Raw genomic sequence first — 27,318 nt, forward strand, 5'->3', positions numbered from 1 at the left:
AAAATCCCTTTTGCCATGCAAGGTAACATTCGGAGGTTCTGAGGTTTCCCATGTAGACATTTTTGGTGGGAGTGGGAACATTACTACACCTACCACAGGTACATGAACCCGGGCTTTCTGAATTACGGTTTTATAGTTACATAACAGAAAGCATCACATTGGTATCTGTGATACGTGGTAAGTTTTATATAGTATGTTTTCCAAAATACAGAAACTGTTCATTAAATCACTTGATCATAAATCTATTTTTCCTTCTGAACCTTTAAGTTGGATTGTATACTTTTTCCCTTGAATGTAATCGCTCGCCTATTTCCCTCAGTATTTCTAAAAATTAGATGGGCATAGGGTTATTTTCACAGGTGTAGCCGAATGTTAATTAGTGGAGGAGAAAAGTGTTCAAACAACCTGGAAAATGTCTTTGTGAAAATTAACATCTCTGCTAACCATAGATCTAGTTGAATTTTTTGCCTCTGAATCTCTAGAGCACCCTTCACCTCAGGCCTAAAATCACTTTCTGTTGTCTTTCTGCTTTTATCTTTGCTGAAGTCACTGGAGATACAGTAGTAATAGTCACAGTTACTTTCCCCTTCCGTAATCTTCCAACTCCCTCTCCACTGTTGTTTATTTCTGCCCTCTTTAAAGTCCACAGGGTAACTGTAATGGAAGGGTGTATATTTGTGATCATTGTCTGTCAAGAACTATAGAGTGTCTATAATTTTACCCTGCTTACAAGCTAATAAACTAGCCAGTCATTGTTTCATGGATGCTGGTAGAAGATATGAAACTCCCGGATCAGAGACAAGAGACTTTCTCACTAAAGGCACAGCAAGCAGCATGAGCGTGGTATTACTGTCGGCTCCACATGTCCTCTCAGCCCCATAGAGATGACACATGTGGGCCTAGTGGCTCTCTATGCCTGCGGTGGGCTGTAGTACAGGAGGAGAGGACTGTGAGAAGAGCCAGGGAACCCACCACTTTATGGCAGCCGGTAAGAAGGCTTGCTTTTTGTCTGGGGAGAGAGGTTACATAAGTCCTCAAGCTTGCTCACTGTAAACGTGGCCTTGAGAATTGGCCTAGATAAAAAGTGGTCAGGGTCTCGCATTTCTGGGGTACTTGGCAAGAACATACAGGGATGCTTAGACCTGTGGCTGATTGCCTCTCCCAGTACTGTACACCTGAGGCCCCCTCCTTTCCCTTTCAAGTAAAAGCAACAAAAAATTGCATACTAATCCTCTTGCAAGGTGCTGTCTTTTGACTATTTGACATATTGGGTGGTACTATTCTTCTTACAATTCTCCGAATACGTGTATTTTGTCTAGATGTTCCCTTTAAGTAATTTAAAAGAAAAACACATATCAAGGGCTTTAGATACATAAAACTTAGTGATCTGTGACTTCTGAGTGAAGTTATCTTTGATCTATCGCCTGAGTGTCAGTAAACAAGTCATTAGATCCTGGATATTACCAGAGTTTTAAATGAGAGGGTAGGTATGGCAGTATGTTGAACTGAAACGCAAAGAAACCTTATGTACAGAAGTGATTCTTAATCTTTTTTTCAGTCAAGAATATCTCCCTCCAGCACATACATAGATAAAGGCTGATAAAATTTGTCTATAGCTTCAGGAAATGCGTAGGCCCCCTGAAGCCCAGCCAAAATAAAACTCCTGAGGTTAAATAGTAAACAGATGGCTTGAAAGATATTTAAACAAATGTCTTACATAATTTGCAATTGCATTTTCTTATTCTTTACAACACAGAGACGGTCACCCAGTGGTTCCCAGTTCCAAGAGGTCTGCTGTTTCAGCCCCAAAGTCAACCAAAGCCAATGGTAAGGATACATTCATTTTATAACACAAGTAGCTCTAGAGAGGAAACCTTTTTCCCCCAAAGCAAGTTGAGATACTATCATTAAAATGTTTTTATTGCCCCTCCAGACTGTTTTGCAGGGTTTAAGTGAAAAAAAAAAATTACATTTAAATAAGAGCATCTCTAAAACTGAGTTCATAATAGGAAATAGAGCAGCATGGACCCTGGGATTTGTTTACAAGTCCTGTGTAACCGTAGCAAGTGACTTGATCCATATCTCAGCCTCTATTTTCTACCAGTAAAGTAAGAATATTAACAGTATCTAATTTGCAAGGTTATAATGAGGCATAAATACAATAATATATGTCAAACATTTATCACAGTGATTGTCACATAATAATTTATTCAGACAGTTAACTAAATTTCTTCTCTGTGCCGGGCAGTGTTCTGGGCGTTGTGAATATAGCAATGAGTAAACAAAGTATGTGTCTTATATTCCAGCATAGTAATAGAAACTGTAGTGTTAACAGTGGTGGCAGCCGTTTACATAAATTTAATGCTTTTTCTGGACTAAGCATTCTTATAGGTGCTTAAATCCTCACAACAACCCTGTGAGACTAGTGTTACTATTATCCCCCTTTATAAATAGGGAAACTGAGGTACGGAAAAGTGTGATAACTTGCCCAAGCTCACAGGGTTCATAAATGGTCCAGCGAGAATTTAAACCTAGGATGCCTGACTCTGTGCTCTCATTTACCTAATCAGGCTCAGTAAATGTAGCTTTTATTGATGGTATTCATATAAGAATGTGAGGCACAGGGGAATGTGGTTAGAGTATTTGGAATGTAAATCTAGTATTTCATATATAACTAAACTTTTAGGGACCGGCAGTAGAACCTAAATACCAGATAGCTAGAAGAAATCTGTCACTTGCAGGAGTTTGATTATCCTCTAAGCAAAAGCAAAAGCACAAGCACATCTGTTTCTCTCCTCTGTTGTTTCCTTGAATGCCTCAGAGGTCCTTCCTTCCTGCTGCTCTCGAAGAGTTCTGGTGCACATTAGAGCAGACTATCTCACAGAGCAATCGGGAGAGCACTTTCCCAGTGACCGCGGAGAAAACTCCTGTTTGTAACTTTCAAGGCCACGGAGAGTAGCTGGGCCCGGCCCCCCTTGTAGTAACTGCCTAGTCGTCTGTTTATGGGATTCTCTGATCTAATTTCCTTATGAATTCTGAAAATCATATAGTGTCAATAATAGGAACTCTCTTATAGTGATGAAAATGTAAACTACTACAACCATTTTGGAAAACAGTTTGACAGTTTCTTAAAAATTTAAACGTGTGCCCACCATGTAATCCAGCCTTTCCACTCCTGTTTGTATAGTCAAGAGAAAAGAAAGCATGTATCCATACACAAAAACTTGTACAGGAATGTTTTTAGCAGCTTCCTTTGTAATAACCCAAATCAGAAACCACTCAAATTTCCAAAAACTGTTGAATGAATAGCCGTTTGTTGTATATCCCCATAACAGAATACTGCTTAGAGAGAAAGGTAAATGACTATTGACACATGCAACAGCATGATTTAAAAAAACTCAAATAGATACGCTGAATTAAAGAAGCTAGACCAAAAAAAGAATTCGTTATTGTTCAATTTATACAAGATTGTACAAAAATCCAAATTAATCTGTAGTGACAAAGCAGATCAGTGGCTGCCAGGGAACAGGAGGGAGAGATTACAAATAATAAACTATTGTGTTTTATGCTATTCCAATATGATTTTTTTGAACCAGTGGTTGATTTTTGTTATACTTTTTAATTATTTTTCCTAGCAGTTTAATAAGGTATTGTACCTCCTGGAAGTAATGAATCTAATTTTTTTTAAATATGTAAATTTTTCAACTGTAGGGGAAACACAATCTCATGTTATGCTAATGATTGAGTTAAAAATCAGCCTTTGGTTTAGAAATCTACTAAAAGTCCTCTCCAGTTGTATCCAACTTATCTTCCTGTGTTAAATTGCTAGTCTTTGTGAAATGAGATGAAGGGCTTGCTATCTTTCCTTAAAAAGTCCAGTGATTATAGTTAAGCACTTGTGATATCTCTCGCAGTTAGTTGGGAAAATCTATATTCGGTAATCTCACACTGGAAACATTCATCCTGAACTGAGCTTTTATGCAGACTATGTACTTTTAAGGAATTGGCTTTGTCCTTGAAATAAACCCTTCTCTAATACTTGATTACATCCAGTTGGTTTTAAATTACTTTGTGATATGACCTCTCTTAGTGTACTAATAAAAATAAGAGCATGCACAGAAATGTGGGTCTTCTTTCATTATTTAGTTGTCCCTGTTGTGGTTCTGAGTGGCTCATCCTTTTCCTTCTGTGTTTTTCCTTCAGGTCATCACACTGTGGAGCCTTGTAGCAAACCTGCACTCACACCAAATAATTCATTCTCCAAGGTAAGTAAGTGAAGGGCCACCTTCTTCAGGTCCTTATTCCTTTGCTATTAATAACCAGCTTATTTGTATTTTGAACCAAACTGACTTCACATTTAAGTATCTGCCTTTTTTAGATACATGTATCCGTTTTAGATACATGCACTTAGCAAACCAATAGAACTTGATAAGTAAAACGCACAACAAAAAGCCCCCGCACGGGTAACCTTACATCATCAGGCACACGTTCAGCTCTTAAATAAACTAATTGCTTACACAGATACCTTTAGTGCTGGAATTTTTTATTAATGTGCACAACTCCTTTGGTTGTCTCTTAGATAGCCAGAAGAGAAGAATGTCATTAAGAGTGGCTTTAGTGTCTATAGCCAGGCTCGGGTGAGCCCCCAACACAGAGTTCTGGCTTCCTCTCCACCTGCAGAGCTCCCACCAAAATCAGTAGAAGAGGCATAAAAAGGAGAGAAGTCGTGAGAGATGTGTGTCATTTTCCCTTTCACCTGTTTAGCCAGCTTGTCCAGTGTAGCCAAACGTCTCTAAAACAGCATCAGTTTTTAGTGCTGAATATCATAGAGTATCTCCTTAACCTTGACCAGTTCCAACTGCTTTAGGGTATGTGTTACTGAATAATTTTGTCAATGGTAATAAAAAAAAAAGTTGCTGTAAAAAAAAAACAAGTGGGTTTAATGTTGACTAGCAGTGACTCTCAAATGACAAATCTCTGCTACTAGTGAGGCAAAAGAGTAGTGGCAAAAGAAATTGGCTTACTTGCTTTTTGAAAGACATAGAAAATACTTCACTGCAAAATGAAATGAAAGAACGTAAATCACTTAAGATTAGCACAGAGAAATCTGGAGGTGATTTAACGAAACTATTTTAATACATAACTAAATTCCACTTCAAGCTGTTGATTTAAGGCTACATATAATGCCCATTTGTGTGGCTAACGTTTCTTTTTACTTTCTGGCGTGTAATGTACACAGCTCATAGCTGAATCTTCATTTTGTGGAATTTTTTTCTATCACACACATCCCATGCAGTCTGTTCTGAACCTCGCTATTTGAATATCTTTTCATATAAAATCCAGGGCTGAGGCATTTCCTTCCTAGTAATCTGAAAATCTTATCAGCTCAACAAGATTTCTGGATGTGAGCTGGGTTTAGTGTAGGAGGAGAAAATGAACATAGTGACCAGACGCCCCAAAGTCTATGCCTTTCATCTCACTATGTTATCTCAAACTCTTGACAGGTTTAACAGGTCTTGAAAAGATACCGCATCAGAAGAATTATAAGGCAGAAATTATTTGGACGCAAAAATAAAAATTTCTTGTTATCTGTGGATTGAGCTGCACTCACTATTTTGTTCTGTTTATTCAGAAGCTCTCCAATTTCACATAGCTGAAGCAGCTGAATTTTCATGTATTTCAAGTATTAGTCATGCTGTATAGTGCTTATTTTCTTTGTAAATATCACCACGTTGTTGAAAGGGAGGAAGCGTAGACTTTCTGTTTAAATTAACATAAAACTCTAGAAATTAGGACTTTTGTTATTCATGGTTGCAAACATTTTTTGTTGGAGTTAAAAATCTTCCAGAAAGTCTCCCAAACAATATTCTGTCCTTGAATACTAATGTCTGTACTATGAATTTATTACAAAGAAACAAGTTTTACAGTCTAGTGAAATTTTTTGGCATTATGTAACCACTATTTATGAAGAAATAATTTTATTGCATCTACCATGTTTAGTTTTTATCTTAATAAAATGAGTAATCTTTTTATGTAATCTAAATCTTTAGAGCAAACCGTCTTTTATTTGTATAAAATTATTTTAATTTATTCTAATCATTTAATTTTGCATGTTTGCCCAAATCACTTTCTTTTAATAGGCTTTGTGCCGTTGAAGTGCTTCACAGTTAACCATTGAATTAAAATTACAGTCCATTCAATAATTACTTTATGACTATGAATCCATTGTTATTTTTCTTGAATTGATATGAGATTTAGACTAGATTTGAAAATCTTTACAGCTAACAATTCATCAGGTTGCTAAAATGAAGACTATGTCCATGTAGCAATTTCACAGATTCTTAAAAGATTGGTTTTTTTTCCCCTTTCTCTCAACTTCTAAGTTTCATAGTCCTAATTAACTTTTCTGAAAAGTTCCTATGGAAGACAAGTCCCATGAGATATGCCTTAAAAAGAGATTTCTGCAGTTAAATAAGTTTAGGAAATACTACATAATACATTTCTCTTCTGACAACTCAAAATTTATATCATGAAGCATTGTGAGAATTCTTGGAATAAAAATGTTGATTTAATATTTTTTAATCTAGTGTTTCCAGAAGTATTTGATGAGGGAAAGCCCCATCCCATCCCCTTTGCACATTTCATTGTGCTGGTATTTCCTAGAAGCACTGATCCAAGATGGGGAGATACAAAGTGGATTTTGTACTAAAAAAGAAGGGAAGAAGGGCATGGAGGGGCAATGTGCAGTCCCTCCCTGATCCTAGAAGTTAGTAAAACAGTAATCTAATGACTTGCTTTGGTTCTATACTTTAGGTTAATGGGGAGGAAATCATTGAAGTTTTGTATCCTGAAGGAAAATGCACTACTTACCAGATGAAGGAATCAGCAAATCTAATTGTGTCCAAAGGTAGTCTTCCAAATGAGTCATCCATTTTCTCTAAATGCCCTAATAATTCAGGTAATAAGAAATATTGGTAGCCTCTCTTATTTTCCTTACATATTCCTATAGCTTTAAAAGGAAAGACTAATATTCAAAGTAATGAAAGAACAATGAAAAATTCACGTTATTAGCTGCGTTACTGTACAAATGTCCAGTATTCATTCTCATCTCTAAGAGCAAAATGATTTTTAAATGATTGAAGAGATAGCTGTTTCGTTTGATAATGTTTCTTGTATTCTTTGATGCAGTAATTCTCAGGCTACCTAATAACTCAGAAATTTTTTCTTGGGGATGTTTGGGCTGCCCTGTTATATCCTTAATCCTTGTAACAAAACCTATTTAGTTGAAACTTCCTTAGTTTCTTTTATAAATCAATAATTTGCAATTAATTTAGGGAAATAAACATTAAATCATTAATGTCTCACAAAAAGGAGTATCACAGACATTGATTTTGGTTTATTCAGTTGCATTTATGTGGTCTTTTGTCACAACAGCCAAAGTAGCTCTAAAACTAAAAATACCTGGGTCCCCTTAGTGTAAGCTATTCTTTCAGTCATGGCTGCTTTTTCAAAGTGGATGCTTAAAATTTGAACGCCCTGGCATATTTGACACACTGTCTCTTTCTCATATCGATACTTATAAAGTAAAACCCCATGTAAATTACTGTTTTTCAAGAATCTGATGTACAAGAAGAAGATATTTATGATGATCCTCAAGAAGCTGAAGTTATCCAGTCTCTGCTGGATGTTGTGGATGAAGAAGTTCAGAATCTTTTAAACCAAACTAATGCCTGTGTTCCAGGTAGATGATCCGGAATGAGTAAGTTGGTACACTAAAGCAGCACAAGATGGCCTTTGTGAAGCATTTGAATTCCTCTTGGCCTGTTTCTCTCTTTCCCAGGTGCGTTGAAAACCAATGGGAAGTTATCTGCGGAGAGAGCAGAAGATACCGACTGTGATGGTTCACCTTTACCAGAAGATTTTACGGAGGTAAGGGTAATACCTAGGTACACGCTATAGGATGCTATGTCTTGTTAGAATTACGTATCTGCTTACGTAAGACTTCCTTTCTCTGCTGAGGCCTTACCTCTCCCTACTGGCCAGTTTCCCTTGTAAATATTAAAGATAATATCCTGATGACTGGTTGGTAACCTCAGTAAGAATTAGAACTGATGTCTCTTAACTTCGTTTGGAGAAAGATCTTGCCTTTGAATCATACAACCTCTTGTTGAAGGTTTCCATTCACGAGAAAAGTGCCCCCCAAACCTGATTTTTTTGTGTGTCATGTGTGTCTTCGTTATTTTTACACCAAATAAAAGTTGGGAATTCCAAGATCCTGTTCCACATAATACCTAACCTAGGTAGAAAACTTGGTTTTATCCTTGAACGCTTCCTCCTGCCCTTCATGGATGCCTGTCTTCATTATCGTGGAAACATCTCATTCTTTCAGTTATTCCATGGCATTTGCTGTGATTGCTGTGCAGTTTCAGTTGAGACTCGTTTTAAAAGATTTGGACAGCTGACTGATTCATAGTCCATACATTGGGCTAGTTGGATCCAAACTAGTAAAGATAAGCTGTACAGAAATTAGTACTCAATACATGTTATATAAATTTACTAAATTCTTAAAAAAATAAAATCCCGAAGTTGGAATCATCTGAGATTATTGCCTATTTTACTGAAAATTTACTTTCAGGGATTAATTACATTAGGGGAAATAATGGTTAATTTTATTTGTTGCATTCAAGAGTCATCCTGTGCCTGGGAAAGAATCATTACTCAAGTTTCCTCAAGTCAAAAAAAAAAAAAGAGTGGGGAATGTTATAGCTCAGTGGTAGAATGCATACCTAGCATGCATGAGGTCCTGGGTTCAATCTTCAGTACCTCCATTAAAAAAAAAAAAAAAAGCTAAGTAAATAAACCTAATTACCTCCCCCCCCACCAAAAAAAAAAAAGAGAGAGAAATGATTAATTTTCAAAATTGTAATGATAGATTTATTTAAGACTAAGATGTCAGATCTGGGACAGTGAGCTAAGAAAAAAACATGAAATAACGGATAAATAATATGTAAGCCTGCTTAAACTAGGCATCACCCTATTTGTGTGAATCTGATGTTACTCGTTGTTCTAGGATAATTTCCCTCACAGTTCTTCTTACTCTTCCTACTGAACATCTTCAGAATTGTTAAAACTAAGCTAGTTTGGATTCTTACCATGAGGGTACCCACACACAACCTCATATACACACGATTATGTTCATTAAACACTTATAAATAATTAATGTGTATAAATACAAGGACATTTAATTCTGTTGAGTATGTATTTCCTAATCTAAAAAAAATGATTACACAAATATTGGATACCTCACAATGTATCACACTATAGTGTTTTTTACTTAAGATGTTGTTTCATACTATCAGAATATTAATAATTACAACAATAAGCTCTTTGAAAAAAGTTTTCTGAACATTTTAAATCATACTAATTTTTATTATGTTTTTATTAATTTTACTATTTGAAATTCCCCTTGAAATGTATATTCTGAAGTCTCTTAACTAAGACAATAAATAAAAATCTTTAATTTCCATTTCAAAAATGTCAGATCCAATGCCTTTACTTTAAAAAAAAGCTTGTTAACATACTATAGTGTCTCATTTATACTGAACTATTATAACAAAAGTTGACAGCAGAAAACTTCATTCAAGTTGCTTTTTTGTTATTTTGATTATGAAAATATTATATCCCATGGTAAGAAACATATTTTAAATAGAATCGTCTAAAAATGCATGACGCTTTTTTTTACCAATTCCTCATCTTCATCTGAGATAGCTATTGTTAAAATTTTGATTTTATGCTTCCATTGTGCATATGAAAACATAAAATTTTTTAATAGATATTTTGTCACGTGGTTCTAAATTTGATTCTCATTTAAAAAATGGTCAGTTATTTCTTTCTACAAGTACATAAAAATCTGTCTCATACTTTCTAATCCCTTCCTATTATTTATTGCATAGATGCGCCATAATTTGTTAAGTTGGCTACTATTGATGAATATTAAATTTCTTATTTATTATAAACAACAATGCAGCCAAGATCCCTATTTCTTTATAATGTAAACTCTCAGGTCTCACAAGACAGAATTAAGCCCCACCTCCTCCGCCAGCATTTCAAAGGTTTATGTTATTTGTCTGGTTCCTACAGGCATTTGAGTTTGTAGTCTTTCCCAGTCTTTTGGGGCTGCCATAACCCAAGTGTCTTTAAAAGAGAGAGAGAAATTTATCTTTACACAGTTCTGGAGGCTGGAAGTCCAAGATCAAGGTGTTAGCAGGTTTGGTTTCTGGCAGGACCTCTCTCCTTGGCTTGCAGACAGCCACCTTCCTGCTGTGTCCTCACATGGTCAGTCTTTTGTGTGTGTGCACTCCTGGGATCTCTTCCTCTTCTTAAAAGGACATCAGTCCTATTGGATTAGAGCCCCATACTTATGACCTCATTTAGCATCAGTTATCTCCGTAAAGACCCTATTTCCAAATATAGTCACATTGGGGGTTAGGGCTTCAAACTGTGGATTTGGGGGAACATAGGTCAGTCCATAACACAGTCTTTGCTTTCACCACTTATAAAATATAGTCAAATAAAATTATATTCACAATAGTTACAAAACAAATAAAAGTTCTAGGCATAAATTCAACACAAAATGTACGTATCTATATTGAAAACTTTGAAACTCTACAAAGAAGCATACAAGAAGTTATCAAAGAAAAACATTCCTTGTTCTTTGATTTTTAAAAAAAAACCTAAAATTTAAAGTCTTCCTAGATTTACCCATAAATTAAATGTAGTCCAATAAAATATTTTGGGTATTGGGGGGTTTTCCCCCAGTAAGAGGCAGCGTGGCTTTGTAAAATAATTTACATAGACGAATTAGGATGTAAAGCTATCCAGAACAAATCTAAAAATTTAAAAAGATTCGTGGGGAAAGAATATTCCTACCAGTTATCAGGAAATATTATATAAATAACATATAAGTTGTCCTGCCACCAAAGTACAGATGAAGCCCACAAATTTGTGCCTTGAGAATTCAAGATGGTTAAAACCAAATACTTCAGGCCAGTCCATCCTTAAAAATAATACATCAGCACTTGAATAGATGAGACTTCTGCTTTAGAAGAGATTTTGACTAATGGTAAGCAAAACAAAGAAAACAAAAAAACAAGTTACTGTAGTAAAAGTAAAAACATGAAAAAGTTTCATTTGTTTCAAAACCATGAATTAAAACCCCAGTAGAAATTATATTCATAAGAAGGCAAATTTAAAAGACAAATTCATCTCCATTGCTGAGAGGAAGAGTGAGCCAGTATTCTGGAAGTGTTTTCTATTTCATCTTATGTCTCTAGAAGATTGCCTACATTTGAGTGATTTTAAGAATCCCTTAGAAATTTTGAAAAAATTGAGAATTTTGAAAGTGTGCCATTCTGGGATCACCCTAAATGAATGGTAGATTACTTACTGAATTGGTTCTTACCAGTATATTCTACAACCCTGAATGTTTTATCATGCACCAAAAGTTAAGCTGCTAACCACTGGTATTGTTAAGAGTATAGGAATGTCCTTTTTAAGAAGAAAGATTATCCCTCCGTTAGCTAGCTGTGCAAATCATTGTATTTGTCCCTCAGTTGTAATTAACTCTAAACTTGACTGCAGTAGTCCCCACCACCATCTGCAGTTTCACTTTCCGAGGTTTCAGTTACCTACAGTTAACCTCAGTTGGAAAATGTTAAATGGAAAATTCCAGAAAAAAACAATTCAAAGTTTTAAACTGCATACCTTTCTAAATACTGTGAGATGAGATCTCACTCCATCCCGCTCAGGACATAAGTCATCTCTTTGTCTGGCATATCTTGCCCATTAGTCACTTAGTAGCCATCTTGGTTATCAGATCGATCATTGCAAGTAACCCTTATTTTACTTAATAATGGCCCCAAAGTGCAAGAATAGTGATGCTGGCAATTTGGATATGCCAAAGAGAAGCCATAGGTGCTTCCTTTGAGTGAAAAGGTGAAAGTTTTCTACTTTATAAGGGAAGAAAAAAATTGTATGCTGAGGTTGGTTGCTAAGATCTACAATAAGAACAAACCTTCTATCTGTGAAATTGTGAAAAGGAAAAAGAAATTTGTGCTAATTTTGCTATTGCACCCCAAACTGCAAAAGTTATGGCCACAATGCATAAGTGCTTAGGTAAGATGAAAAAGCCGTTCAGTGTGTGAGTGGAAGACGTGAACAGAAAACAGATTCAGTAGTATCCGAGGTTTCAGACATTCACTGAGCATCTTGGAACGTAAACCCCATCAGATAAAGGGGGACTACTGTACCTCTTAGTGAAGTACTTCGGGCCAATATCTGTGTCTTAGTTATGAATGAAAGAATGAATGCCAGTCATATACATGATTGTAAATTATTGTCTTAAGTTTCAAAACTCTTCACTTGGCTGTTACTGAATTTGTTTGACTCTGATTACTTTGGGGATAACAGGACAAGAAGGGACATCAGGATTTCTGTCCTAACTTGCTTATGCAGTCAAGCAGTCAATTTGGGAGCTGTACACATGCAAATAAGTAAATTTTCTTCCTCCACAGAAGTTCTGATTTCGCTCAAATAAAATGAGATTGATATCAGAATAACTTAATTACAGATACTTTCAACTCTACAAAAAGCTGTAGTTGAAAACATGTCCTGCTAAATGTTTATATAGAGTTTAGAGAGGGTTATAAAGAATTAGGGAATGATACGGGCTACCTAGGAGTAGGTGGGAGTGGTTATTACAGCTTCCTAATTTTAAAGATTTTGATCGGCGAGATAAAATGGGAAAGAGCATTCCCTACTAAGGAGCTTCTTAGCAAAGATGTGACGGTCTGGATCAGCCTGGAACATTCAAAGCACTAAATCTTTGCAAGTAGGGTATCACATGATGTCTTGAAAGCTAAGTCTGAAGAGATAGGCGGAATGAGTTCATGAAATGACTTACATGCCATGCCAGAGAAAGAGCCCTTATTTTCATTTGGCACTGGGCACTACAAATTAGGTAGCTGGTTCTGGACCCAGGAGATGCCTCCTCTACTCTTCAAGTTGCTGCCTCTGGATTCTTTGAGCAGCAGGATTACAAACTAACCTTCCAAGGACTGGCCATGATAAAAATCTTAAATCTTTTCCTTGAGGCAGTACTATAGCTGCTTCCTCTTCCAAAGAGCCTATAATCCAGAGTGAGAAGGGAGAAGGACCCAACCCTAAACCATACGCAAGTGAACTCTGCAAAAACAGTGAGAAATTGGTTACAACAGTATCACTATAGCGTATTTCCACCTGGGCTTTATCTCATTATTTTAACGTCAGTAATAGCACTTAGCACTTGCAAAAGACTTTATACTTTGCAAAATGATTGCACACATGGTAGATTCCTAGACTAGGATTATGATGGGGAATAAGAAATCCAGATGACTTTGGAAAAAAGTTTTAACCCAGACTAACATTTATCAACTATCAACTTTGAAAAACAGATAAGGTCTAAGAAGCTCTTTAAAAGTTACCGATGGATAAAAACAACCTACGTTTTTTCTTCCTCCATAGAAGTTCTGCATTTCTCTCAAAGAAATTGAACTTGATGTCAGAGTAACTTAATTATAGTTTTTAACTCTGCGAAGCCTGTAACTAAAAGATCAAATGAACACACAAAAATGCAGTTAGTTGTGATAAGGTTTTGAAAAAAAAAAAAGTGCTACAAAAGGGAATGACCAAGAAGGCTTGCTTTTAGGCTGGGTGGTTAGGAAACATTCTCAGAAGGAAAAGGCACTTAGATTGAATAAAGAAAAAGTGAAAGGAGACTTTAAGGAACTAAAAGAAAGACCTGTCGGTTTGAAGCCTAGTATGTGAAGTGGGGAGCAAAACCAGTTGGACTGTAGAGGTAGACAGAGGCCAGATAATGCAGGGCCTTGAAATGAAAGAAATTTCCCGTTTAAGATAATTAGTCCTGATAGATTGAAATGTAAGATTAACCATGTAAGAATGCTACTTGGCATCTCCTTCTGATGGTAGCAAACTGCTTCTGCAGGACCTGCACGTCTGAGACACCATACTCAGTTACAGGACATACTGATTGATCTGTGTTCCCTAGGGAGATACCCTCACTTTAAAAATAAAAGAGCAAGATAAGCTAACACATGGAAATCTTAGATTTTAAAACTGAAGCCGTGTAAAAACATGTGCTATAATGTGCATATAAATGACTTTTATTTTAGATTTTTATTTTGCTTTTTCCTTACTTCTATGCATTCATATCCCTTAATATAAGAAATGAAAAGCCAAAATGAGTGTGAAGGTGAATAAGTGGAACCAGCAAAAACTCTTGGGCCACTTGAAGATGCCTCAGCCACAGTTTGGCATGTAATGACTATCATGTGTGTCTTTGTAACACAAGGATGAGCAGTAACAGTGAACATAGGAACTAATTTACAGGAAAAAACTGAACATTCTATAAGATTATTTGATTATTTTTTTTACAATGTGCTAATTTGATTTTGATTTCTGTTTATTGTAGTCTGCCAAAATGAATGGCTGTGAAGAATATTGTGATGAAAAAGTAAAAAGTGAAAGGTAAGAAAATAACTTTTAAAATATTTATAGCAATTTCATTCTTTTTTTAGAAGTCCTCTGCAAATTTTCATTTAGATACTGATTTTAAAATTAATGTGTTCTTTTCCAATAAAATGAGACTTCTTGAGTAAAATATGGAACTATGGTTGAATATGAAGAATTTTTAAGCATGTTGTTACAAGGAGGTTCTAGTGACATGTGACAATGTATTTGTTATAACATTGCTGAAAAAAAGCAGTATGCTCTTGACCACTGGAAAAAAATAGAGGAAAAGTCTAAAAGGAAATGTGCCAACAATGATGATAGTGAGTATCTTCTCCCAGTATGATTATAGGTAATGTATTTTTCTGTTTCTCTATTTTTCTATACTTCACAAATTTTATTCTTTAATAAGAAAATAAAACCAAAGAAGATAAGAAACATTCTAACTCCCACAAATGTTTTTCTTTTTGAAAATAGTTTCTAATGTAAAATGATTTTTTTGTAACACTAAATGATGTATCAGGAAAACTTATATATTGTTGGCCAACAAAGTGGTTATACATAAATTTTGCTTCATATTAAATGATAACCAACCAGTCAAAGGGAGCTATTTGCATTTTCCTAGAAAAGCAAATCAACAGTAAATTTTTCTAAGTAAAGATAGACTCGGGGATACATATTATTAATGCAGAAATGCATAGTTTTATACTTAAAAGATTAGCAAATATCTGGGCCAGCTGCCAATAATTATAAGATACAGACTCTTCCCTGTTGGGCAGGGGGAGGAGAGGAGGAAGGAGAGGTAAGTTAGAGTAATTTCTTCGGGTGGTGACTGAAAACCCAATTAACATGTAAAATATATTTGCCTGTTACTAATTTTTGGATACACTTTTTTAAAATTTTAACATTTCTGAAATCATGAAATGTCATACAATTACAATAATCAATATTACTTCTTTCTTAACATAAAGTAATAGTGTGTCTTACAATGATGTGTGCCATAGACTCAAAGAACTGTGGTACATACCCTTGAACCTAGCGGTTTTTTTAATTCTGAGAATTGGTCCCACTACCATATATATGCAAAGGCTTTTCTATAAGAATATTCATTGCAACATTGTTTGCAGTAGTAAAAAACTGTAATATTCACAAAGTAGAGTGTACTTATACAATGAAATACTAAACAGCTGTTCAAAAGAATGAGAAAGAAGGAAATGGCTGATGGAAGGAGGTCCAAAACATATCCTTGCAGACAAAGTGTGCTTACGAGAAGACCAGAAAGACCTCATGGGTAGAGAACTTGCAAAGTACATTTTAATTATGGTGCACAATTAGTTAGTGCAGAGGAAAACCTCCGCCATGAAAGCATAATTGCTGTCCTGTTATGATGTTTTGGGAGCATTAGTGCATGTCCTGCTTTAATGATGTGTGCCAGTGTCATCAGACAAATGTCCTTTGCTTTGTGCCTCTGGATATCAGAAAGTGAAAGAATGTATTCAAGCCTCTGCAGGATGCTTTTTAATCTCGTCTTATCACTAAATATTACTCCCCTACTTAGTTTCTCTCTTCCAGCCACCACCCTACCAAGGAGATGGCGTCTGCTGTGCACCTCTAGAATAATGAGAACTTGTACTGAGTTTTATTACATTGTTAGGTCCCAGATATACGAATGTCCTTCCAGGCCCTGATTGTAGCAAAAGACTGATATCCATCAGTAAGGATTTCTGTAATTAAATTAAGAATCTTTCATACAGAACAATAGTAGACAGCTGTTAAAAAAAAAAAAAAGAGAGCCATCTGACACAATTGTAATTACTTATCCACGTGGAAGGTTGGAAGCAAAGCACTATGTTCTCCATCCCCAAGAGGACTCCTTCAATCTAAGGTTCAAAGACTTGGGATTTGTTTGAGGGCAAAATTTAAACCACACTGAACAATTCCGTACCTCAGTTTAATTTATATCTACCAATAAATTTTAACAGTTGAGGATGTGAGTTTTTTCAATCAGGTAATCTATTTTTAAATAGCTTAATAACTGTAGTGAACATATGTAGTTCAAGTACATAATATTTAAATTTATTTTGGAGACAAAACTGAAGAAAATACTATAAATATGTTTTATTGTCATAGCTTAGTTCAAAAGTCAGAAGAAAAGAAGACTGATGATGATGACATAACATGGGGAAGTGATGAATTGCCAATAGAAACAACAAACCACGAAGACTCCAATAAAGGCAAGAGTATTGTTAGCAACTTTTTTAATCAAAAACAATGGATAGAAAAAATAAGTGTTTCAGAATTAGAAGTTTTCAAAATATTTGGATATGTTATTTCACCGTAGGTCTACATTATTAGTTTCTATACATAAAGAATCACATAGACAGACTATCAACACTCACATATACAACCAGGTTTTGCAGAGTTCTAGGCTAAAATTCTCAGTGGCTTGGAGCAAAACATGTAAATAAACATATAAATGCTTTGAATGGAAACACAAAGACACAATTTTGCCATCTTAGAATAAGAAGTCAAGGAGCACATTTTACTTGTAGTAAAATAAGGAGACTACCTCAAAGATAAGAAATTATTACTTTTGAATCTCAACCTCATTTTTTTTACATTTTTTTACTGAGTAATAGTCATTTTACAATATTGTGTCAAATTCCAGTGTACAGCACAATTTTTTAGTTATACATAAACATACATGTATTCATTGTCACATTGTTTTTTTGCTGTGAGCTACCACAAGATCTTGTGTATATTTCCCTGTGCTATACAGTATAATCTTGTTTATCTATTCTACATTTTGAAATCCCAATCTGTCCCTCCCCACCCCCTGCCCCCTTGGCAACCACAAGTTTGTGTTCTATGTCTGTGAGTCTATTTCTGTTGTATTTATGTTTTATTTTGTTTTTTTAGATTCCACATATGAGTGATCTCATATGGTATTTTTCTTTCTCTTTCTGGCTTACTTCACTTAGAATGACATTCTCCAAGAACATCCATGTTGCTGCAAATGGTGTTATGTTGTCGGTTTTTATGGCTGAGTAGTATTCCATCATATAAATATACCACTTCTTCTTTATCCAGTCATCTGTTGATGGACATTTAGGCTGTTTCCATGTCTTGGCTATTGTAAATAGTGCTGCTATGAACATTGAGGTGCAGGTGTCATTTTGAAGTAGGGTTCCTTCTGGATATATGCCCAGGAGCAGGATTCCTGGGTCATATGGTAAGTCTATTCCTAGTCTTTTGAGAAATCTCCATACTGTTTTCCACAGTGGCTTTCTTTGCTTCCCTCTGCCACTCTTAATGATTTAGATGTCTTCTTTTACAATTTTGTGTTTATTCTATTTGTAATTCATGGCAGTTATCTCCTTTCCAGTTATGAGTTTCTCATTTTTGTAGCATCCTGCTTCTTTTGTATTTAGAGTAGACCTGACAATATTTCTTTTAGCATGGGTTTAATGTTGCTAAACTCTTTTAGTTTTTGCTTGTCTGTAAAGTTCTTTATCTCTCCTTCTATTCTAAAGAATAGCCTTGCTGGATAGAGTATCCTAGGCTGCATCTTGTTTTCATTCAGGACTTTGAATGTATCTTGCCAGTCCCTTCTGGCCTGTAGTGTTTGTGTAGAGAAATCAGCTGAGAGCCTTATGGGGGTTCCCTTGTAACGCATTCTTTGTTTTTCTCTTGCTGCCTTTAGGATCATTTCTTTATCCTTGACTCTGGCCATCTTGATTATGATATGTTGGTGTGGATCTGTCTAGGTTCTTCCTGTTGGGACCCTCTGAGCCTCCTGTACTTGGATATCTGATTCCTTCTTTAGGTTTGGGAAGTTTTCAATCATGATTTCTTCCAATACCTTTTCAATCCCCTTTGTTCTTTCTTCCCCTTCTGGAACCCCTATTATGCGTAGATTGGCACGCCTTATATTATCCCATAGGTCCCATGAAAACTGTTTTCATTGTTTTTTATTTGTTTTTCTTGCAGCTGTTCTGATTGGGTGCTTTCTGTTGTCCTCTCTTTTAGGTCACTTATTCATTCCTCTGCATTATCTAGTCTGCTTTGCACAGCCTTTAGGTCAGCTCTCATCTCAACAAATGAGTTTACTAATTCTACTTGGTTCTTTATACCTTCTGTTTCATTTTTGACATATTTTATATTTCTAAACACTATTTCTTTTAGTTCCTTCAGTACTTTGATCACTCCTTTTTTGAAATCTTGATTTAGGCCATCAATGTCCATTTCCTTGATCGTGCTTTCAGGGGATTTCTCTTGATCTTTTAATTGGAGGTGGTTCCTCTGCTTCTTCATATTGCTAATATCTTTCTGGCACTGTGGCCGGTGGGCAGGTGGGTCACTCCCCTCCCCTCCCCTCCCAATGCCGCACTTAGATGCTGTGCTTGGGAGAGGCAGGTGGGTGGATCGCGCCCCCTCCCAGCACTGTGGTCAGGTGCTGCATTCCTGCCAGGAAGGCAGGTGGCCACCCTGCCCTCTCCCGGCACCAGTCGCCCTGCTGCTCTGTGCAGCTGCCTGCTCCACCTCGGGTAGGCGTTCCGTAGGCAGGCTCCTGGAAGACCATGGAACGGCCCCGCCCCTGCTCTGTGCCAAATCTCAGCTCCTTGTTTGTCTTGGCGGCGCAAGTTCTCTGAGGTGCCAGGGCAGAAAGATCCTATCTGCCTCGGGCTGTAAACAAGTCCCAGTCCTTCCTAGGAGGTTGCGGAGCCCCTGGGTGAGGATTCAGGTCTCGGCCCCGCCCCCGCCCGGGCTCTGCGCACAGGAGGAGATGGTGGCTGTGGCTGTGCCCCACCTCTCTTCTCACAAGATGTGCCAGTAATGGCGCCATGGGTCTGAGGAGCCAAAGACTACGGCACCCCTCCCTGCAGGGCACACCAGCCTTGTTTCTTTGCTTTTTTCACAATGTATGGGGACCGAGGTTGTTCTGCTCCGTATTCCCTCCCAGCCACAGTGCACAGAACCCTGCAGTCCCCCAGGGCTGCCTTAGTGCAGCCGCCTCAGTCCTCCACCCAGCTCAGGCGGCCTGTCCCAGCCCCAGCTGCTGCCTCGCATCTCGGGCTGGGTGTCGTGGGGACCCTTTGTGCCCATTTAACTTAGTTCTATCGGTCAAGGGGTGCTCGGGGCAGATCTTAGCCTCGGAGGCTCCCCCTCCATCCCGCTGGCCTCTCCGTTGGAGAGGGGAGACCCAGCAAACGAGCACTGTTCCTCCTTTGCCACTCCCTCCCCGCGGGACCGGTCCCGCACTGTTTTATTTTTTCTTCTTTCCTTTTTCCTTTTCTCCTATGAGATTTTTGGCATCTTTGTCTTTCGAAGAGGGTGGTGTTCTGTTGGAGTTCAGCAGGTGCTCTGGTTGGTTGAGTGGGTCCATAGATGTGAGTTTTGGTGTATTTGTGGGAGAGGGTGAACTACAAGCGTCCCTCTACTCCGCCATCTTGCCTCTCCTCCTCAACCTCATTTTTAAGAGCAAGAGTCAGTTGGTCTGTCCTCACAATTATTGCCTCTCTCATTTTATTCTGAGTCAGGTGAGAAGTGAAGTTCTCTCCAGTGTTTAATGTTATGCTAATGCAGTGAAAGAACATGGTTTTGTAATTTGAAGTCTTTGTTGTTGAAAGATATTAGAGACATTGAAAGAACACTTTTTTGATTCAGGTAAGACCATTAGTGTTAGTGATGTTCTTGTCAAATCCTGTAGCCCAGGCTCATCTTTCCAGCCTCAGCTCCTGTTGCATTCACACTCAGTTCTGTGAATGTTTACAGTTACTTCATGTGATTGATTTTTTCACAACCAGGCTTTGCCCCAGCCATTACACTCCTGAGTATCTTACACAATGTGGGGCATTACTCTTACCTGCATAGTAGCTGCATCATCAAAATCCTTTTATCAGTAGATTGACATAATTAAAGCTACACTTGTGCAGACTATAGTGAGAAGTCTCTCCTACTTTTTCCAGGATAGTAGTTGCCTTCTGTTATCAGCAGTTTCCATAGATAGAGCAGGTACTAGCTAGACACATAACTCTTCTTAGACACTGATATCACTTGTTTGATAAAATCCCACAGACCCTTAGGATTTCATTTACATGGAGAAAACTATCAAATGCCAGAGAAAACTATCAAATGCACTGAGTACCACGGGTGATAGAGAGGGGAGAAATCACTGTTTCCACTGCAGTGCCCCCTGTAAAGCATTTCTGGAGCATCTCCCTTCATCTTTTCTCCATGTGCTCAGAAACCAATTTAAATGCAAAGTAAAAACAGGACTAAATACATTTTCATCAAGTAAACAGTACCATTTGACTTCAGAGAAGCAAAAGCAAACAATTTAAACTCCTTTAGAAACTATGAGTAATTGAAAGGCAGGAGCCTTAAGAACTCTGAACAGTCAGTGAAGTGTTCCCTTAAAAGTTAGGTACAAGGACCTTGCTGTGGCCAGAATTTTCCTATGTTGCTTGTAGTTATCTGCCTACCTATTAATTCTATTGCCTTATTAATTGAAAGACTCTCACTTTTGTAAAAATAGATGAAATTAGTTCTCTTACTTGATTAAATCAGTTCTGGGGGAATTTTTTTTTAAAACTCAACTTCTGTCTTCTTGTCAGATCCTCCCTTTCTGACAAATGAGGAGCTCGCCACACTCCCCATCATCAAAGTGCTTCCCTCGGGTAAATACGCTGGTGCTGAGTTGAAATCAGTCATTCGAATGTTACGGGGTTTACTAGATCAAGGAATTCCATCTAAGGAGCTGGAGGTAAGGAGCTTCTGACAATGGTTCTTTCTCGAACAAAGTTTTGTGCAAAGTTGGGAGAAATTTTGAAAACTTTGAAAATGTCTATTACTTTACAACTTTACTTCCAACTATAAAAGCACCATCTTATCATTTCTAGCAGTAAGTTAATTTTTCTAATTAGGATCCTAATAGTATTGATTTAAAGGGATCTCTCTAACTACTTTGGAGCTTGATAAATCTCCCTGAAGATTATCCTCATAATGTAAGGATAAAGAGTTTTTTTTAAAAAATCAAGTAACAATTCCAACCATCCACTAACTTCATAATTAATACACTATACATGTGATTCATCATTAGCAACAGTTTTTAATTTATTACAGCTCCAAGAATGTGCCCCCTAGTTGAAAGCAGCAATGGGTCAGAGGCCTTGCTCCTGTGGTCCTGCTGGCCCCATCCATTATATACCAAGAGGCCAAAGAGTGATGTAGCACTGTGGTTTGGGTGTCTACCTTGCCTGTCTCCCTCAAACCGTCTGCTTACTTGTCTACTTCCTGAACTGTTAATAGCCACTGAAGTGAAAGGAACTAACTTCTAATGGAACTTCTACAGTGTGCTGGATGCTTTGTATTTGATGCTTTCAGTATGTTAAATACCATTTTATAGATTTGGAAACAAGTTCATGATAGTTAAGCTATATTCTTCCTCTCCATTTTGCAGGAGAGACCTCTTCTTTAAGGTCTTAAGTTTAAATGTCACTGTCTCGGAGACCTTGCATCACAACCCTTTACTAAGTAGATGTTTGTTTGTTTTTAATCACAGCAGCTTGTTAATTTCTTCAAAGTATATATCGCAATATTTGGTGGTTTACTTCTTTACTGCCTGTTTCTCCCAGTAGGCTGTAATCTCCAGGAGAGCCCAAATCATACCTTCTTTCTCACTGGTGTATTCCTAGCATTTATTACAGTGCCTTGCATATAGTAGGCACTTTCAATATATGTTTGTAGAGTTGGCTGGCTAGCAGGCTGGCTGGCTGGCTGGCTGGCTGGCTGGCTGGCTGGCTGGATTAATGAACAAGTGAAAAGTGAGAAAGTGTTGACTTTAGAGGCTTTGGACTATCTAACCACAACTCCACTACATGGAATATTCTGTGACCCCAAAAACAATATGGTCAAGAAATTCTGCTCCAGCTTATTACTTTAAGCCAAAGATTTTTTTTATATAAGTTATACTTTTTTTCTAACATGAAATTGTAGACATCTTTAAACTGAAGTTTGAAATTAAGGTACAAAGTGCTGCCTCACAAAGTTAGTTGCTACAGCATGTTATGTTAAAGATATTTGCAACAATGGGGGGAGCAGGGTAGAGCCCAGTGGTAGAGTGCATGCCTAGCATGCGTCAACCCTCAGGACCTCCATTAAATAAATAAATAAACCTAATTACCTCCCCCCACAAAAACAAACAAACAAACAAATTTTTTAAGAATTAGAAAAAAATTTTTAAGATATTTACAACAGTATATTTCAACAACTGGTATATTGAATTAGTATTGGGACTTTAGGCTTATTTATCTTGACAGGACATACTATTTCTTAACACTCACAGTTTGTCCTGATCAATAGTTTTGCACCCTGCACATTTAAAGCATTTGCAATTATTACTGAATTACTACTTATCTCAACAAATTTCGTTTTATTTCCATTTTTGCTTACAGAATCTCCAAGAATTAAAACCTTTGGATCAGTGTCTAATTGGACAGACTAAGGAAAACAGAAGAAAGAACCGATATAAAAATATACTTCCCTGTAAGTTCTAATTTGGCTTCAAATCAAATGTATGTTCAATATAATTTAAAACTTATGTGCTAGTTGACCTTTTATGTCTCTCACGTAAGTGTGCACTCACACACACCCCCACACTCAGAGATTTACATCAGTAACAAATAAATTTAGATATACAGTGTTAATTCTAAAATTATCTGTGTTTTCTGAAAATTGATTAGAGGAATCTTAAACATTTCTTCAGACATTCATGAATTTTTAAAGTCTTTTTAAAAATATAAGTTGACTTCTGGATAAGCAGTTTCTTAGTTCATGTGTCAGTGACAGTCTATTTATTCCACCATTTAAAGTTTAGAGAAATGCCTGTGGTACATAATAGCTGTATACACACATGTGGCCACAGTGGTACTATCAAATTGCATTGTACTTTGAATTGTTTCAGAACCGGAAGGAAAAAATAACAATTATTTTTACCCATATTTTACCCATTTCATCAATCAACATGTGATTTTTTTAAATATATATGAATATATGTATATAGCTAAAATAGTAACATCTAGCAACCTCTTATAATAATCACCAGCCACATTTACATATATTAGCTATTAGATTACACCATATGACACACTGACCTTATCTTTGCCAGGAAGTCGTAAATTCAAAGATAGATAACAGGACCAATAGTGACAAATCATGCAGTAAATAATAATACAATTAAATTTTTTCAGTCAAGATATAAGACACAAAATTCATTTTGGAAAACTTTCTTTTAAGAATTGAATTTTAGACAGGATTTTTTTTAATGGAATGGGGCATGGTCTGACATAAAGTAGGTGGTAACTATGTAGGCCAAAAAAAAAAGGGCAGACTAGTATCTCAAGGCAGAATGGGATAAGCCACAAATCCAGAACTACTGAGTGCATTTGTTTCTGTGGACCAAGAGATAGAAGTCAAGTAATAGAATGGTAATTGATGGAGGATTTTGAAATCTATTACTAAATGTCATAATTTGGTAATCACAGAAATTAAATTTATAAATATTTGAAATAGAAATGACTTCTAACAAGTACATACAAAGTAATCCTCTTGGATAAGATGGTTTATATATACTTTTCACTGGGGCAGTCTGGTTTGAAAATTTATATTTTGACTATATAAAATTACAATGCCTGGAGAATAAAGTGAGCTACCTTTTTATTTATTGTGTTAATTATTTTGGCTACTTATTTAAAACAATATAATTTAATTAGATAAGCAAGACTTAATTGTGCCAATTACATTTATAGTAAGTACTTTAATAGTTTCACTATAATACTAATTTTTCTTTCATGAATAATTTTTGACATCGTCATTCTTACTAAATTCACTGTTGTTGTCATTATTAAAAGAACAATGGAGAAGTAGCCAAGTTGTGTTTCTCTATTAAGAAGTTCTAAATGCTTTTATTAATTTATTAATTTTAATTTCTTCAACCAAATCTATGTGAACAATACTGAATTTTCTCAGGAACTAACTGAGTTGACATCTTAAATATACTTGTAACATGAGGGAAATGAGCAAATGTAAAATATTTGACTGTACTATAATTTGAAAATATACCTTTATTAAAATGTTTGTGATTTCATCTATGATTATGAGGAAATCTCATAATCTTTGACTCGCCTTGTTTATAAGGCTCTTGTTTAAAAATGCATGATATGGATGGCTCTGTTTTGTGGTGGGAAATTCACAGACGATGCTACAAGAGTGCCTCTTGGAGATGAAGGTGGCTATATCAACGCCAGCTTCATTAAGGTACCAGTGGGCAAAGAAGAGTTCGTTTACATTGCCTGCCAAGGACCTCTCCCAACAACCGTTGGAGATTTCTGGCAGATGATTTGGGAACAAAAATCCACAGTGATAGCCATGATGACCCAAGAAGTAGAAGGGGAAAAAATCAAATGCCAGCGCTACTGGCCTAACATCCTAGGCAGAACAACCATGGTCAGCGACAGGCTCCGACTGGCTCTCGTGAGAATGCAGCAGCTGAAGGGCTTCGTAGTAAGAGCAATGACCCTTGAAGATATTCAGGTACGTGCACCAAATCCTTCCATGATTGCATCAGTGTATTTCTAAGTAAAAGCCAATGACTTCCTGGTTCCCATTTCAGTGGAACGAATGCCACCTATTTTTAATCTAATATAAGCTCAGATATGACCCTCTTCATGAATCCTGCCAAACAGTTTCCTCCAGTATGTATTGTATTAAAATGAAAATGAGAATACAGGACTTTTATAGGATCAGCCATCATCCTGTGCTTAATGATAGCACAGAATGGCTCAGAAGCCATCTGCTGGAAACTCATTTTTTAAGGTCAAATCTCTAAGTAGACTCAATAAACTTTTATTTTTTTAATTCTAAGTGGGAAATATTCCCCCATAAAGACAACATAATTTGTTAATACATGGACAATTGTAGCATAAATGTTTGTTGCAATTCCTATTGCAGCCCCTAAGCACTGAGTACACATAGCCTGAATTGGATGAGAGGGTGAAGCTGCTGCCATCTCTGCATCTCCACACCCCTCACCTTACTTCCTCCCCTGCCCAGTAACACTAGCTTTGTGTGAGTAATGTGTTCCCTATTGGAGTTTCAGCTTTCTTAAAGGAACAGAATAATTTTACTTTCATAGAAACAAAGCATTCTGACTCAGTTTTACTGGTGGCATGTCAACATAGCCTGAGAATTTCCTTTATCATTTTTGATTTGTGATTTTACAAAGAATTAAAGATTACATCTCGTCATTCCTTTATACCAGCCTACCCGTTGCCGATGCCAGCACAGTGGTTCAGTATTCCTTAAAGGATTTGTTTATTTAATCAACACATGTTGATAGAGCTTAGGCCCTGTTATGGAATCGAGGGGTTCAGCAGTTAACGACACAAACAAAAGGAAATCCCTGACCTCAGAGAGCTTACTTCCTAATGAGAAGATACTGCTGTTGATGATGCTGTGGAAAAGCCACGAAGGACTTGAGTGAGCTACAGGGATATCTGAGCGAGAGGGGAGCATTTCAGTCCAAGAGAGCAAGTGCAAAGGCCCTGAGACTGAACTGTGCCCCATATTTTTCAAAGTCCCTACAGCCTGAGTGACATGGCCAGGACGAAGACAGTAGGTCTGAGAGGTAGCCTGGCCACATCGTGTGGGGCTTATAAGCCACTGCAATGATTGGGGCTTTTATCTGAGGTGAATTTGAAATGGGATCATTACAAAAAGGTGGTTGTTCATATCAAACTGTAGTTTGTTTTTAGAGTTTCCAAAAAGTAGTTTTTACCAATATTTAAAGTGTGGACCTAGCAGCTTCCTTGATAAAGGCCCTCTGTGTGCTGTTTAATGGAGTCTTCTTCTCTCTTCTACTTGTCCAATGGACAAGTCAGAATTTAAAAGGATAAAATAATATTAAGAGGCAGTTATATGTGGGCAACATAATATGCCTTTATCTACTTGTTCTGTCACATAATTTCAGACAGGAGAGGTGCGACATATTTCTCATCTGAACTTCATTGCCTGGCCAGACCATGATACACCTTCTCAGCCAGACGACCTGCTCACTTTTATCTCTTACATGAGACACATTCACAGATCGGGCCCCATCATCACACACTGCAGCGCTGGCATTGGACGTTCCGGGACCCTGATATGCATAGATGTGGTTCTAGGATTAATCAGTCAAGATCTTGAAGTGAGTACAAGTTATAGGCTAAACAAGCATTTGACTAGAAATAACATGGAGTCCAATTTTTTAATAATGCGTTGTGATCTCAGAATTTATTTTATTTATAAAGTATGTATAAATGACTTAATTTTCTCACTACATAAAATTGTTTTTTAGAAAACATTCAAAACCGCATACGCCATCATGAAGAAGAAGTAATACCTCAAACATATGTATTTTACTGGGTTTTATTAACCATGTGCTCAAAGCCCCTTATGCATTATTGCATTTTACTCTATATAGTCATTAGGCTTGTGTAAGATAGTCATTGTTGTTTAGGGATAGAAATATTGAAGCACAAAAGAAAATCTATTTTTGAAATGGAAAAGCTTATATTCTTTTTTGTTATTATTTCCTATAGTTGGGAAATATATTTCTGTTATACAAATTGATAAATTGACAAATCTTACTTAAAACCTAAATCAATATAAATCATACTTAAAATGTTAGAATATCTTACTGTACGTAATATGTAA

At 36.7% G+C, this 27,318-nt stretch overlaps 1 protein-coding gene across 13 annotated transcripts in view; it reads left to right on the plus strand.

Annotated features, from left to right (window-relative positions):
- The window catches only part of PTPN13 (protein tyrosine phosphatase non-receptor type 13), a 178,684-nt gene that overhangs the window by 147,531 nt on the left and 3,835 nt on the right, over nucleotides 1–27,318 (plus strand). For 6 of the 13 annotated variants that reach the window (XM_072942794.1, XM_072942803.1, XM_072942841.1 and 3 more), the window contains 11 exons: nucleotides 1,757–1,827; nucleotides 4,204–4,265; nucleotides 6,814–6,958; nucleotides 7,616–7,741; nucleotides 7,841–7,929; nucleotides 14,528–14,583; nucleotides 16,696–16,799; nucleotides 21,183–21,331; nucleotides 23,022–23,112; nucleotides 24,821–25,158; nucleotides 26,594–26,809. In XM_072942794.1, coding sequence (XP_072798895.1) covers nucleotides 1,757–1,827; nucleotides 4,204–4,265; nucleotides 6,814–6,958; nucleotides 7,616–7,741; nucleotides 7,841–7,929; nucleotides 14,528–14,583; nucleotides 16,696–16,799; nucleotides 21,183–21,331; nucleotides 23,022–23,112; nucleotides 24,821–25,158; nucleotides 26,594–26,809 — 1,447 coding nt within the window. The remainder of the gene's footprint in view (nucleotides 1–1,756; nucleotides 1,828–4,203; nucleotides 4,266–6,813; nucleotides 6,959–7,615; nucleotides 7,742–7,840; nucleotides 7,930–14,527; nucleotides 14,584–16,695; nucleotides 16,800–21,182; nucleotides 21,332–23,021; nucleotides 23,113–24,820; nucleotides 25,159–26,593; nucleotides 26,810–27,318) is intronic. The other 7 variants (XM_072942809.1, XM_072942815.1, XM_072942819.1 and 4 more) reach the window with 3 other exon arrangements.

This window comes from Vicugna pacos, chromosome 2 (genome assembly GCF_048564905.1).
Source record: "Vicugna pacos chromosome 2, VicPac4, whole genome shotgun sequence".
Taxonomy (NCBI): domain Eukaryota; kingdom Metazoa; phylum Chordata; class Mammalia; order Artiodactyla; family Camelidae; genus Vicugna; species Vicugna pacos.